General features: G+C 45.3%; 1 protein-coding gene across 1 annotated transcript in view; it reads right to left on the reverse strand.

Moving 5' to 3' along the window:
- Positions 1-10,941, reverse strand: part of JAZF1 (JAZF zinc finger 1) — a 187,649-nt gene extending 176,708 nt beyond the window's left edge. The window contains exon 1 of the mRNA XM_030234730.2: positions 10,694-10,941. Coding sequence (XP_030090590.1) covers positions 10,694-10,808 — 115 coding nt within the window. The 5' untranslated portion in view covers positions 10,809-10,941. The remainder of the gene's footprint in view (positions 1-10,693) is intronic.
- Between the last annotated feature and the right edge of the window lie 4,543 nt (positions 10,942-15,484).

The following is a 15,484-nucleotide window of genomic DNA, read 5'->3' on the forward strand; positions in this document are numbered from 1 at the left end:
AGGTTGTGCTTTGTGGGGCAGAGCAAAGAGATTTGGTTTCCAAATGCAGATGTTATGGCTCCCATTTAGGCAGGGTCAGAGAAAAGGCATTCCCTCATTTCCAGAATGTTTGGTGGTAGCAAGCAATCCTGTGGCTGGAACACTGTGCCAGTAGCAGGAAGAGAAGGGTTCACTTACTGTACACCCGCTGTATTTCTGAGGTCAGTGGGATCAAGTAGAAGGAGGGTGACAATGCTACAGGAACTACACTTCCCACTCAAAAAAGAAGCAAAGAAGGAAGTCAGATCACCTCTGAGAAAAAAAATGCAGCTATCAATTAATCCAGTGTATCTCCAGAACATTCATTTAGTTTATAAATGCAAGTCATTTTTATTATATTTGTTTCAATATCTGAAATGCATTTGAGGCCATATAAAAAATTCAGATATAGCAAGAGCAGATATAGAACCTCTTGCCCATCTCTTTCACAATAATTTCTAACTCAGAGTTATGAAAATGGCTGCAGAAGTAAAATTCTTCAGGTAAAGGTTGCTCAAAGGCATTTTATTTATTTTTTTTTTAGATTTCATTAAAATCCAAACACTTAATAAAACACAAGAGTGCAACCAAAAATACCCACAGAAAGTAGCAGCAACAAATTCCTTTTCCCCATCCTGTGCATTCAATTATTGTTACATACCTGAACAAGCTCTTGGTATTTACCCAGGCTCTGGAAGCAGGTTGAGCAAGCCACTAAAACTCCCTGGCATATAACTATGTCCCAGCTCACAGTATCCAGCACAGACTTTATCTCCCCACTCAATCTGGTCTAAAGAGAGCCCTGGGTAACTGCCCCATGGTAACTGTCAGCAAAGATGAAGTATTTGCTTTGTTCTGATGGCAGGCTCTTCACAATCACCCCCCAAAAAAATTAAAAAAAAAAAAAAAACCTGTCAGGAAGAAAGGGCTTATTCTGGATACATGAAAGGAGAACACTAGGCACAGATAGCTCTCCTAAGACAGAGACCAAAGTGTAGAAACCCTGTCAAGCATGGCTACTGAAGACAAAGCATGAGGACTGATATAGCTACAGTGTCAGCACTTCCCATCTATAGGAGAGTATTTAGTCAATTTAAGAGATTTTCCAAGATAAAAAGAAAATACAGTTATTACCAATGCTACGACTGTGTGCAAAGTCCTACAGCACAACTAGAAAGCCTCTCTCAAGTACAGCAAGTGCTCACAATGAGCCCAAGAAAATGAAGACTCCCTAGAGAAGTGCTGCAAAATGAAAGTACATACAAAAAACTCCAAGTAACATTATCTTCCCACCCTCCTCATTCACCACACCACTACCTTGCCTCATGGAGCATAGAGCACTTATAGCTACAGTAAGGATCATAGCCTTCCTAGTTCCTCCCTGGAAGGATCTGCAACCATGGATTTTATTTTAAACACATTTAAGCTGTCCTTTTTCCTCCAAACATCTCAGTACTTACAAGCAATTTTTAGTGAATTTGTTACTGTCAGCTGCCTGGTCCATGCTGCCACATCCATGGCACTCTGCATTTGATGAATAACCCTCAGCCTGGACACACAGAACAGCATACTTCTGAGCCTCTCCCCCTTTCTGGGCTGCCACTGCTGTGGAAATTTTTCACTCCCCTTCCACACATCCATCTTCTTCATATTAACATACTTATTAAGTGAGCAGGAAGCTCTTGCAATGTGGCCTGAAACAATTTATTGGAAAGAGCAGTTATTTGGGATTTTCCTTAGTGGCTTTTCACACATCTTTCTCCATAATCTACTCCATGCAAAAGAAAAACTAAAGAAGTTCACACAATGAAAACTTGATTCCTCAGGAGAAAGGCTCTGCAGATACCCCCAGAGCTTAACAGGATAAACACAAAAGCTCCCTGGTCCCAAACTGAAACAGAGATGAGTATGCGCATGATTCACTGTTATTTTCTGCATCAAAATTGAGATCTTAACCACTCTCATATCACCCAGTTAACCCAGTATAACCATCAGGTAGCAGACTATCCTCAACTTAACAGCAAGTTATAGAAGCTGTAACACCCCTCCAAAATATTGCTACAAAACCAGGTAAACTTCAAGGGCTTCCCTAAAAGTTTGTGATCACATTTACTTGTATCAATGTCAGTTCTTTGATCTGAAAACAAAGGAACCAAAGGTAGGCTTCAGTAATCTGGTATGCAGCTTTCACCTGCCAGCAGGCAAACATCTGAAGTCTACACCAAGCCTTTAAACGAATTTAGAGGTCACTTCCACAGCACTGACACACACACTCTGATGAACATACATAGCAGGATTACATCACAATAAATGACTGAAATAATAAAACAGCATTGTTTTCGACACTGAATGCCCCTAAGGGGCTGAGTTAACATTCATGTATCTCATAGCAGTGAAACTGGATCTCTTGCATCCTAAATGTACCACCTTCCTGTTTCTGGGTTATGGCTTCTATTGGGATAATTCTCAGAAAGTAAGATAGTGACTACATTACACACTGCTGGAGAAACAGGTGATGCTCCTTTCCACTTCATACTGGGGTACTTAGAGGTTCAAATTTTATTTACAGAGTATTTATTATCTGTCAAAATACGATGGGGAAAAAATTAATTTCCATAAGGAACTGAAACACTTGTAGCTTACTCAAGCTTTACAAAGTACTTGGGGCAGGTGTCTCAGAAGTGCCCAAATATACTCTAAAACTATAAAAAGATTTTGTTGGACCAGTTTCAGCAATGCCAGTATTTAAAAATGAAATTGGTCAGCTTTTCAAAAAAAAAAAAACTTAATAAATAAGATGGCCTTTATTAGCACACAGTGAAATCTTTCTCAAAATCAGAAGAAATGTTTCGAAATTCATCCACAATCAAGTTCTAATCCAGTCTTTATCCATAAAGAACTGACAAACTTGGCTTCAAAATCCCATTCAATTTCTCCCTTAACCTGCTAAATTTCTTCTTCTATGTCTACTGCATCCTTTGTAACATCCTTTACAAAGGATGCAGTAGACATAGAAGAAGAAATTAAAAAGATACAACACCTGTATTCAAGTCAGTTCAGTCTTTAATGAATTATAGTGTCTAAAATGAAACTGCACAGTAGTAATATACTCCATCCTGTGCACTTAGGAGAGACACAACAAGTACAGTGTCATCAGCATCTCTGGTGAAAAAAATCCATTCCCCTTGTTTATCACAGCACAAAGTCAAGAAGGAGCCTTTTAGGAATTCAGGGAACACAAATATTAATAGCCAAGAAAAAAATCATTAAACCATACACTGGAATATTTCTTCTATTCTACAGCTCTGAATATTGGTCCATCATCTCGTAACTAAAGCATAATAAACTGTATGTTCTCTCCCAGAGCATTTCTAAAAGTCTCAAGATGGAATTAGGCACTGGGTAACAGGAATTGGTTATTTAATTTTTAATGTGAAGTTATTCACTGAGACAATCCTTTAAAACCAAGGACCCTTTATTGTTAAACACAGCTGATTTATCAAATCAATTCTCTAATTGTCACCATTTCGAATTAACACTAAAATCTTTGTCTCTGCTTTTCTCAAAGTGTACAGAGCAGCTATTTTCTTAGATGGTTATCATCCAAATTTTGAATAACTGGTGCTTACTACAGATAAATACAATGAATTCTCAGTGAAAAACAGCTTATTCAAGAAAAATAATTACAAATAAAGAAAAAATAGCAGGTTCAGGAGCGATACAAAATGCATACTGCAAGCAGCAGGCCTGTACTGCTTCCTTCTTCTGCATTAAAGTATTCTGCAGCTTGACACAAAATATTTCTGATTACTTGTTTACATTTGCAGTATATTCTGGAAGAGGAAGAAATAGTAGGTAAGACTATCTCAGACTGAACAGATGTTTCTTCATCTCCTGGCATCACCCCTTCCTCAAATTATTTTTTACTATACTATTACTATTTTTTTATACGTTTTCATATTCCTCAAGAAATGAAGTGAAAAAAAGAAAATTTGACTGCCAGACACCTGATTATTTTACAGTTCTCATAAGAACTGGAGATTAGCTATGAAAACATCCTTTCAAAGCCTGAAGTGCAGACATGATAATCACTATAAATTTCACCACAAAGGTAAATATGTCCTATACAAGTGAAGTGTAATGCCACTGCTACAAGTTACCTGGTGTTTCTTCAGGTTTTCATTTTCCAGCTCTTTTGTAGACCTGCTGGCATACAAGAACAATCCCTGCCAGTCACATGGATACAGCACTTCAATGGGCCTCACCCAAAGCCAGTCCAGCAAGCAGAGGAAAAAGGAAAGATCCCTGTCGGTTTTATGTGAGACCTTCAATCTTAAAAATTAAAAATTAGTTTGCAGCACGTTCACAGATGTTTGCTTTCAGTCCTTCCTTCCCAGAAAATATATGACTCAGGCTTTACACCATCAAACACTTGATCTCTTATCCTCCATGTACCTCAGAGCAAGAAAAAAATTCATGTCATAGAAGTACAAAAAAAAAAAAGTATAGTTTAGTCTAATTTTAATGACAATTCCAGGTTCCTCCATACAATTAATATATTCTATAATTTGTTAGAAGAGTCACATTTACATTTTAAACCCAAAGAGCAAAAGAAGCCATACATCTAAATGCAGTTATCCAAAAACCTGCTCTGTTGAAGATTACATGAGAGGGATAACAACGCTGATTAGATCTTTTAGTCAAAAAAATACTTTATTTGATAGAAATGCCTTCCTGAGATAAAAAGGCTTTCCTCATCGTACTAACTTGCAAACCAAATAACCAACATCCTTGGAAAACAGATCCTTCCACTTTGCACTTGCTGTGAAATCCATTTTAAACAAAAAACAAAAACTACAGTTGCTGAAGTACTGGGCAGCGAACGAACTTTAGCTAAAAGTAGCCATAAATTGCTTTTTATGAACAACAATTAGTACTCCTGCTGAGGCAAATGCACATATTTGTTTGTTTATTTTGCAGGGACACACATTCGTGCACATGAGTGGCGTGTAAGTATGGCTCTGTCCTCTGATTTTTAGACGCTGATGAGAGCACTCCATGTACCTAGCTGCCACACCACCCCTGGTGTAAAAAGCCTGAGGTTAAGATCTACCACCTTTTCAAAACAGCTGGCCTCAACCCCAAATGTTAAATTACACATTGAGCAAATGCTAAGAGAAAGTTACATGCTGGCAGCCACTTAAACTATGTTCACACTCTTGTGAAGAGAACACAACCTGCCATACAGACTTAGGCTTTCCAGGCCTTGCATAGATGCTGGTGTGTAGCCCCTCATCCTCATCTTTAGCAACATACAACAGTTGCATCTTCTTATGCTTGTTTCACACAACATGCCATCAGCTCCAATATAGAAGCTGCCACCTCTGTCAGACTGCACTTCATCCAAGTCTGGACAACACAGCAGTGGGGAGCAAAGCCCACATTTCAGCAACATCAAATGACATTTTAACATGTGCTCACAGCCAGTGCATCAGTTAACACCTGTAACTATCAAGGTCAGGACACCACACTGTTATTAGGATGCCTGAGAAAATACTGAAAGCAACAACTTGAAGAAAGCGACATGCACTCAGCCAATGGCTTGTCCAACTGCCTGAGCTCTTTGCTGGGGAATCTGGCCCCTTGACTGTATAATATTAAGAACTGAAGTCCCTGAAGGCAGCAGATGTCAAAGCTACCACCAAACATGGAAATTCATAAGACTCCTTCTCCCTCCATATGACCTGAACTTTCCAGATGGGTAGTATTTTATATGCAAGGTTTTGGTCTGTCTTCTGCAATTATTGTTTTATGCAGGAAGTTTTATTTTTCCTGCTAATCCTACCACTTACAAAAGCAGCTACCCCTGCTCCCACAGCAAGTACTGTTCTGTTGCAGGACCCATCCTAGTATTTGGGCATCAGTCAATCTTGACAAAAAGCTTCCAGTTCCAACAGCAATACTATAAAAATACTCCACTGAAAGCTGTCCAGCACTGGGACTTCTTGCAAAGCTCTATGAAATGTTCAGCAACAGCTGATCACCTTTTTTGTGCAATTACTTTATAAGCAGATGGTCTTTTTTTTCTCCCTTCAAATTCCAGTAGTTTCAGTGAAATACAATTATCAAACACTTACAGGTAAGAGTGTCTTCAGATTTATGTTTTTTATCTCTTTCTATCCACTCTTTCACCTCTTCTAGCCCACCACCACATGTTTGGACACTCATTTCATTTGCATCTATTTCCTCAACGCTTGATGAGCCTCAGGAGAAGCAGGATTGCTCATATCAGCCAAAGAGCTACACAGGTACATACACCATGTCAGCACTTACCATGAACCAAGTGACCACATAGTGCCTCATACAAACACCAACCTCACCTGATTGTAAAGTATTTTACTACAAATACCCCGCAAAAAATAAAATTAAAAAATGTTGTCAAGATCTGATGAAGAGATTCAGTTTAAATATCGGTCCTTCAGCATCAGAGTAAACTTCACTTTAGCAACTAAGGTGCTACCTGACTCCACTCTAAAGAGTGCAGTTCAACTGCAGATAGATTGAGGGAGAAACAAACTGGGGGAAATTCTATGAACAGCTCAAAACTCCCCAAAAGACTAAAGTATATTTTCAGAATCACTCTGTGGAAGCAGTTGTGCTGGTCCCAGCATCATAGCTGAAGTCACTATGGGACTGCAGAAATACAATAAAGTCTGCCATGTTGTCACAGCTGAGTATGTAGCAGTTCAGAATTGGTGGGTTTGGGGGTCTTTTTGCTCCTCTTTTGACTTTTCTCAGGGGAGTTGAGTCCATTCCATTTGACAGTCTGAATCTGGCTAATTGTGTAAATTTGGCTTTTTTTTCATGGACTAGAGATGTCAGAAAAGTCACCAAGCTACCTGCAATGGGTCAGAGCGGAGAAGACTAAGAGGCAGGGAGACAGCCTAGCAAGGCAGGCCAAAAGCCCCCGTTCTGAGCACACTTGCAGAGAAGGTAACGACACTTCAGGTTGCTTGGACAACATGCTCGTAGATAAAGCTGGCATAGAAGCCTTTACAAATCAGCAGTTTTAAATCAACATCCATTTCCAGAAAATGTGAACACACTGTTTAGTAGTATTGCTACGGACTGCAGAGCAGTCTCACTGCAGAGCACACCAGTAGGGCCTGGCCTGCCTTATGAATGACCCCAGAGCAGTGCTTTCAAGTGAGCCCAATTCTTCCCAAGTCTTTGATCTATAAATGCAAAACCCAAAAAGAAGCTGATGTGTTGATGCATGCCCAACACCACCTTGGAGTTGAATACTTCATTCAATGGCCACAACTCTCCCAAATACTTATGATACTTTTTCAAATAACCAGTATCTTCTCACTTGGTCACTAAGATGCAGGTGGGAAAAAAAACCCAAACTACACCACTGTACACTGAATTATTTCATTAAAAATATGATTATTCATTAGTTTTATAAGCAAAGAAAGCTGCAGAGTTGCTCAGAAATGCCTCCAGAATGCCACAACAATGTTTCACAGAATGACAGAACCGGTAAGGCTGGAAGGGACCACAGTGGGTCATCTTAAGCAGGGTCATCCTAGAGCACATGGCATAGGATTGCATCCAGAGGGCTCTTGAGTATCTCCAGTGAGGGAGACTCCACTATCACTCTGAGCCACTTGTTCCAGTGAGTAGGCTCCCACATGATAGAGAAGTACTTCCTCATGTTCAGGTGAGAATTCCTGTGCACCACTTTCTTCCCATTGTCTCTTTTCTTATTTTCTTATGTCAAGCTGAGTTTTTTTTCAAAGGCTGACCAAAAAAAAAAAAATCCCTTAAGTATTTGCTCCCACTTTTCACATACACAGTACAGCTCTGAGAAACAACCACACTCCTACCAGCGCTCCACTGATGATGTGAACAATTAACCCATCCCGTGAGAGGTGGCAGAGCAGCAGCACTGCAGCAGCACTGCAGCAGCCAGACCACCTAGAGCCTGAGCCATACACACCTCCCCACACACAGCTGTTTGCAGCATCAAGTTTGTTATCTGGGCTGAAACACCGCCTGCCCAGTAATCACCCACTTCAGTTTAAACTAATAACACAATATAACTCAATCAAGTTTTCTTTATTCCTGCAGCACATGCTGAATGCCCAAAGCAATCTATTTTTACATGGCATGTTACTCTTCACTCCATATGCCAAAAAATACAGTCCGTTTTTATAGCAACCCATTTCAGGGCACATTTCTAGGTCTGTGTGATGGCAAAAGCTGGACACAGTTTGCCTTATCTTCCCAAAAAAGTAATTCCAACAAAAGATCCTATTCAGACAATTAGTCCTTTATTTCCCAAATGCCTTCAGAAAGGTTAATCACCTTGTGGCTGAGCGCTTATCTGTGAGTTTTCATAGATTATCATCCTAAAGGCTGTGGCAGGAGTTTCTCACACACACCAAACCACAGATTGAGCCTTCACATAAGAACTTCGGTGTCACTGGTTCAACTCCCTCCTGATTTTCCCAGTGTCTCATACAGGTAACATAACATTGCCACATCTTGTATTCACAAGCAGGTGAAGTTCAACCTGCTGTCACGCAGAGGTGCAACATTAAAAATGAAGCACGAGCAACCTTATGTCATACCCCAGCAGTTTGTACTCAAATCAGCTGCCTCTGTGACACCATGTGCAGAGCCTCAGATGTGTCTCCTGGAAGCCCTGGCAAATGAAACACTCTATTAATGTGGGAGTGTTCAATCGATAACGCTCTAACTTTGAGAAAAGGTAAAATTAATGAATACTGGCTATAACATTAAATATATAATTATTTAAAATTACAGTATTTCAACATGAAGTTCCCTTCTGGGCAAAGAAGTCTCAGAACTGTTGGTCAGGACTCAAACAGAAACACACAGACCACGTGGGCAGGGCTGTATCTTCTCCGACACCCTGTGGGCTGTGGCACCCAAGGGCCGATAATCCACGCAAGGGACGCGTAAAATTACTTACTAAGTTTCATTTTGGGGAACTATTTCCCGTAAGCTTTTCTGGTGAAATGTGATGCACGGTATAGGGAAAGCTAGGAATCGGAGATTAAAAAACCCCAACAATATCACAATGGTATACCGGCACCATGTGAAGTCATAAATTACACAGTTTTGCGGTATGTGGTTTTGTTACCTCATACTAGGCATCGTGATAATTATGAGAACCACACCTTTCATCTTGCTGACCTATAACGCTACATTAACGTAACGTTACACTTGCAATTTAAGCTTCAGTGATTTTTTTCAGGTATTCAGGCAAGCTTATTAAAACTTCAATTAACTCAAATGCACGCTAGCTTCATCGTTTTGTAGCAGCACTATTTCTTCATACTTCTAGCGAAACACTTAGTCCCTAGGTACTTAAAACTTCTGTATTTTTTCTCCTAGTTTTAAAACTTAGTCTGCATCAAAGAAGCACTTCGTGTTTGATAGTTTAAGCGCTGTATTTTACTAACAAAAAGAGAAAGTCGGGACGATGCGGATGGGAAGCAAGTAGCGCAGCAGCCAAGGCAGCACACCTGCCGAGACGGGAAGGTGCGGGGAGGCGGCAGCGCCGCGCCCGGCTGCGGACGAGACGCTTTTGCCAGCGGACCCTGCGCTCCAGCACGCCTGAGGCCCGGCCGGGCGCGGGCAGGCCGGTCCCGCCGGAGCGGGGAGAGGGAAAGTTGGCGCCCGCGGCCGGCCGGGAGCCGCGCCGCCCCCTCCTCCCCTGGGCGCCGCCCGCGCCGCCGAGGGGCGGCCCCGGCGCCCCTGCGCACGCTCCCGCCCGCCGCCCATGAGGCGCCCGCGCCGGGAAGGCACTGACGAGTCATCGCCCCGCCGCGTCCCCGCCCCCGCGGCCCTGGCGGGACGGGCGGCGGAGGGGAGCGCGGGGCGGCGGCTGCGGGGGTAGCCCGCAGGTGATGCTCCGGCGCGGCCGGGCCTGGGCTCGGCGGCTCGGGGCGGCGGGTCCCACCCGGCGCGGCCGCCTTCTCCTGCCCGCCCGGCCCCGGGGGCTGTGCCGGCCCCGCCGCCGGGCGCTCCCTCCACGCCCACCGCGCCGCCGGCCCTGGGCTCCTGCACGCCGGTGCCTCCGCCGAGAGGCTCCTCCCGCGCTGCGGCGGCCGGAGCGCGACCCGTGCTCGCCGCCACACCTAGCAACAGCGCTGACAGGACGCAGTGGCGGCGGCGGGAGGAGGAGGAGGAGGAGGAGGAAGCGGAATGGCTGCCGCGGCGGCGGCTCCCTCCCTCCCCGGAGCCCTGACAGCCAGCGCCGGGGCGGAAGCAGCAGGCGGCGTGCTGTGCCCGTCCTCCTCCCTCCTCCTCCACCGCCGCCTCCTCCTCCGGGCTCCTACGCTCCCTCCTGCCAATGCAAACTAACTCCCCCTCGCCAGGGCCGGCGGGCTGCACGCCTCCCCCGCACCCACCCATGCCGCCGCGCCGCACGCCGCCGCCTCCCCGAAGAGCGCTCCACGTCGCCCGCAGGACCCGCTCCTGCCACTCCACGCCCGCCGACCCTCCTCTCCCGGCGGCCGCCGCGCCCCGGCTCCCGCTGCACCTTGTGCCCCCCACCCCGCCCCGCGCCGCCGCCGCACACGCGGCCCCGCGCACCCCGCCCGCCCTGCCCTGCCCCAGCCGCGGCCCCGCGGGCACTCACCGATGTGGTTGTCCTCGATGTGCTCGATGAGCTCTGCCAGGGTTGGGAAGTGGAGCCCGCAGCCCCCGAACCTGCAGGCATTGGAGAAGAAGGAGGCGGCGGCGATGCCTGTCATGGTGTTACATCGAGATCCCCCTGCGGTGCCTGCTCTGCCAGGGCCGGCGGCGGCAGGGCGGGGAGAGGCGGGGGCAGGGGGGGAACGGGACGGAGAGAGAGAGATGGGGAGCGAGAGAGAGGGTGGGGGTGGGGAGGAGGAGGAGGTGGCGGTGGCGGCGGCGGCAGCGGCAGCAGCAGCAGCGTCGGGAGCGGCGGAGGGGAGGGACGGGCTGGGTGGGGGGAGATGAGGCAGCCGCAGCTGGGAGGAGGGACCAGCGCGGCTCTGTAACAGCTGTGCTGCCCCGGCGGCGGCCGCCGGCGGCGGGAGGAGCAGGGCACCCGCGCCGCCCTCCGCCGCCGGGGGACACCGCGCCGCCTCGTCCGGCCCCGCGCGGGGCTGGGGGGAGCGGGGAGAACTTTCCCCCTCAGCCTCTCGGAGGCAGCGGCGGGGCTGGGGTCTGCTCCTGCGGCCGGCAGGGCGAGGGGAGATGCTCCGGAGTAGTTGCTGGGGCCGGGAAGGTGGCGCCCGCCCCGGAGGGCTCACCCAGCCGCTGGGAGTTGGCTCCTAACGTGGCCGTCACCTCCACTCTCCCGGGGCGGGGAGCAGCCAGCCTTCGCCGAGGTCGCTAAATTGATGGGCGGTCGCTCCTTCCCCAAGGGGGGCCGAGGCCGCCGAACGCAACCTCCACCTGCTCGGCGACGAGCCGCAGGCCCCGGGCACCTGCTCGAGGTACCGCGGTATCCCCGGCGCCGGGTGGGCTGTGGTCCCCCCCGGCCCCGGAGCTGCCGGTCACAGATCCCTGTGCCAGATCCTTCCCGTCCTCGCCTCCCGCCGAGGCGGGTCAGGGGTGTGAGACTGCGGCCCTGGGGAGAAAAGTTAAACGGGAGTCGCACACTCATCGCTCCCAAATCCTATTTTGACTTTGTCTCCAGAAAGCTATTCAGCAGAGAGGCTGACTGATTAATTGATTTTAATGAAGGTCTCCCTAGGCTCAAATTCGCAGACAGCTTTATTTAAAATTAAAAGAAAAAAAACCCAGATCGCTTGACAGGAAGGCTCTCCTTCCCCCCTCCCCCCCTTCTTCTGTTTTATATTAATCTTTTTTCTATAATTACAAGATTGTACAACATTGTTAATAGTTTTGAGCAAAAGTGTGGCTAAAAAAAGCCTCAGAATCTGCATGAGACTCTGAATTGTATGGACACAAGTGGTTCTACTGATCCTGCTGGCAGATTACAGTCCCAAGCTGTTATCTCTGTAAAATCAAGAATGTGCACAAGAATAAGCCTAGCCCTTGCATATCTTGTTACCTGTATTACACGTAAGGATGTTCCCAGCGTTGCTGTGGGAGCCAAAGAACAGCAAATCCTAAAAATGCCATAGAATGGTTAGAGAATGAAAAAATGAGTGTTTGCCCATTTCCTTAAAGGACGAAAACTCTTGGAACTAGTTCCTGGTATCCTGTATAGCAGAGAACCCATCATTTGTGTTGAGAAAACAAGATTTAGCTTGCAGTTTATTTTAGTCATTTTCTTATGTGTTCACTTTAATATTTTTCTGATGTTTTGCCCTCGTCCACTTGTATTTTTCTGGATGTATAAACCCACTCAGTTTACATCAAAGCAAACAAAGCAAAGACAAAGCCTTTCCAGAAAAATACAATGTGGAGAGAAGCCTTGCTTCAACACTCCACCCAAGCAGGAGTTTGTAAATAGAGTTTTCATAGACATGAGATGCTGAAACATAGAACTATTACTCTTTAAAAAAGAAGTTCACAGTATGTTTTCAAGGTTCACTGTGGTCAATGTATAGTTTAGAAGGTTGGAAAACTGCTGCTTTGAGGCTTTTCATGGAAATGAACAGTTATTTTGAATAATACAGAGGCACATCTGTCATTTGGTCCACCGGTTTCAAGCTTAGCTACTTCACATTTTACTACTTTTCTAATTTCTCCACTGTCTTTCTGGTATTACCGAAGGAATTTGCTTACTGTGAGTTGACTCAGTGAAGGAGGAATTGCTCCTATCTATGATCATTCTGGAAACTCATGCCACACAAGCTGCTGCCATGAATAATACCACAAAGTCACGTTTGTGGAAGTGCCCTTGTAACCAAGACATAAACAAACAAATAATGACTGTGAAAGAGGAGTAAAAAGGAAAGATAAGCATCTTCCCCAATAAATTGAAGGTTTAGAGACTAATTGTAGAACCAAACACCTAGGCCTTTTAAATGTATGAGTAAATGGTGTCTTGGTGTCATTTACCAGCATAATTCAAATACAAATTTTCTAAGGCAGTAAATCAAGATTAATCAGAATGAGTATTAAATATGAGAATTTCACATGGCTAATATATCAAGGTCAACAGATGGTGATTTAGTCTGTTATGAAACAAAACTTTGATGGATATTGTGTTGTTACCAAAACCTTTTAATAGCTATTAACAAAGACACTGGTCACCTACAGAGAAATCAAAGTATGTTTGTGACTGACAAGTAATAAACATTATGGTTAACCACCTGCTAGTAACATACAATGTAATGATTGCTTTCTGATGTGTGAACTTGTCCAGTTAGCTGCAGGTCTCTTTTCATTAATTGTTTGCTAAACTCTCGGGATTTTTTGTGACCCTTTGAGGTAGAGAGAGAGCTTAACTCTTGCAGCAGCCAAGAAGAGCTGGAAAGCCAGGAGTTACTGGTGTCCCAAAGGGATTCCATTCATTATCTTTTGATGAAATTGCTCCTATTCAATAGGGCCTGCTTTTGCACATATTCAACTTTGATGGCTTCAGTAGAAGTTAGAACAGTTAAAGCACTACATATGTTGTTTCCTATGATTTAAAAACTTGGAACACTCTCCCTGTTCTTCTGTAGAGGTGGAAGGGATTTCTCCCTCCCTGTTCTTCTGTAGAGGTGGAAGGGATTTCTCCCCTACACAATGAAGGAGTTTCTGCTCCTGGTTTTGATGCCCAGGCTCATGACAGACAGGCATGAAGAGACACAGTGAAGAATGCCCCCAAAATTAATTCTTCCCATCCCAGATTCACTATTGTTATCATGTTACCATCTGTGTATTACAGACAAAATACATGATGTCCTGATAATAAATGGTGCTTGTACAAAGAACACACACTCTTCCACATGTATTTGTTGTTTTATTCTCTAATACTTGGGAAGTGGAGTAATTTTACCAGACTTCTTATCAGTAGTTTATCTGATCCAGTATGTTTTGAAGTTCTCTATTATGAATGATCACAGTGTGAAGAGCGTTGTTTTTCACGGGTCAGTGTTGGGACTGGCACTGTCTGACATCTTTGTTGTCAACAAGGGCAGTGGGATTGAGGGCACCTTCAGGAAGTTTTCCAACAACCAGCTAGAGGGACCTTGACAGGCTAGACAGGTGGGCCTGTGCATTCCTGAGGGAGTTCAGCAAGGCCAAGTGCAAAGTTCTGCATATGGATCAGGGAGATGCCAGGCACAGATACAATTGGATTAGATTGCTGTTTGCAATCCAGTCTCTGGGCAGAGATTGGATTGCAAACAGCCCTGCAGAGGACGACTTGAGAGTCTTGGTGGATGAGAAGTCTGACATGACCTGGCAATCTGTACTTCATCCCAGAAAGCCAAATGAGTCCTGGGCTGCATCCTGCTTGGAATTCCCACAGGTTGATTCTCCCTCTCCCTCTACTCTGCTCTCCTGGGCCCTCGCCTGGATGAGTGCATCCAGCTCTGGAATCCCCAACATAAGAAGGCTGTGGACCTGTTGGAACAAGCGCACAAGAAGGCCACAAAGATGGTCAGAGGTCTGGAGCACCTCTCTCCTATGAAGTTGGAAGTTGGGGCAGTGCAGGCCTGGAGAAGAGAAGGCTTTGGGAACACCTTTCAGTGCCTAAAAGGGGCCTATAAGAAGGTTGGAGAGGGGCTTTTGACAAGGACGTGCAGTAATAGGAGGAGGGGTGGTGGCTTTAAACTGAAGAGGGTAGGTTTAGTTTAGGTATTAGAAAGGAATTCTTTACTCAGAGTGTAGTGAGACACTGGCACAGGTTGCCCAGGGAAGTTGTTGGGATGCCCCATCTCTGGAAGTGTTCAAGATGGTGTTGGATGGGACTTTGAGCAACCAGGTCTAGTGGAAGATGTCCTTTCCCATTTCAGAGGGAGATATTTAGGGTCCCTTCCAACCCAAACCATTCTATGATTGTATGGGCATTTTCTTATTCAGGCTTTATTATTATAGAGACCTTGTGTATCCATATGACAAACTACCAAAGAGCTCAAAATCTGCCCTGTCATTTTGTTCTGTGGGAGAAATAAATGGAAATTAGGCCCAAGTGATCTGTCAAGCCAGAGCTAATTGCTGGGTAGATCCAATTCAGAGGTGTTAATAGCTACTGTAAAAGATACTTCATATACATGGAGCTGAGAAAAAGCTCAAATAGCTGGTAGGAGCCTGTTTTATTTGTTTTTGAAGAAGTTATGAAGACCCCCTAAGACCTTAGTCTAACAATCATTCCATCTTGGGCAGACTCTTGGGCACAACTGAGAGCAGGACTGCATGTGAGAAGGGTGTGCTGCTATTCAGACCTCCTGTACAAGGCTGAGGGCTGATTAACTGAGTAGATTTCTGGCTCATCTTATTACCTACTTTAAAATGCATGTGTTAGGGCTGCATCTTTTCTTCACCAACTTAATATCTT

The sequence above is a fragment of the Serinus canaria genome, chromosome 2 (genome assembly GCF_022539315.1).
Source record: "Serinus canaria isolate serCan28SL12 chromosome 2, serCan2020, whole genome shotgun sequence".
Lineage (NCBI taxonomy): Eukaryota > Metazoa > Chordata > Aves > Passeriformes > Fringillidae > Serinus > Serinus canaria.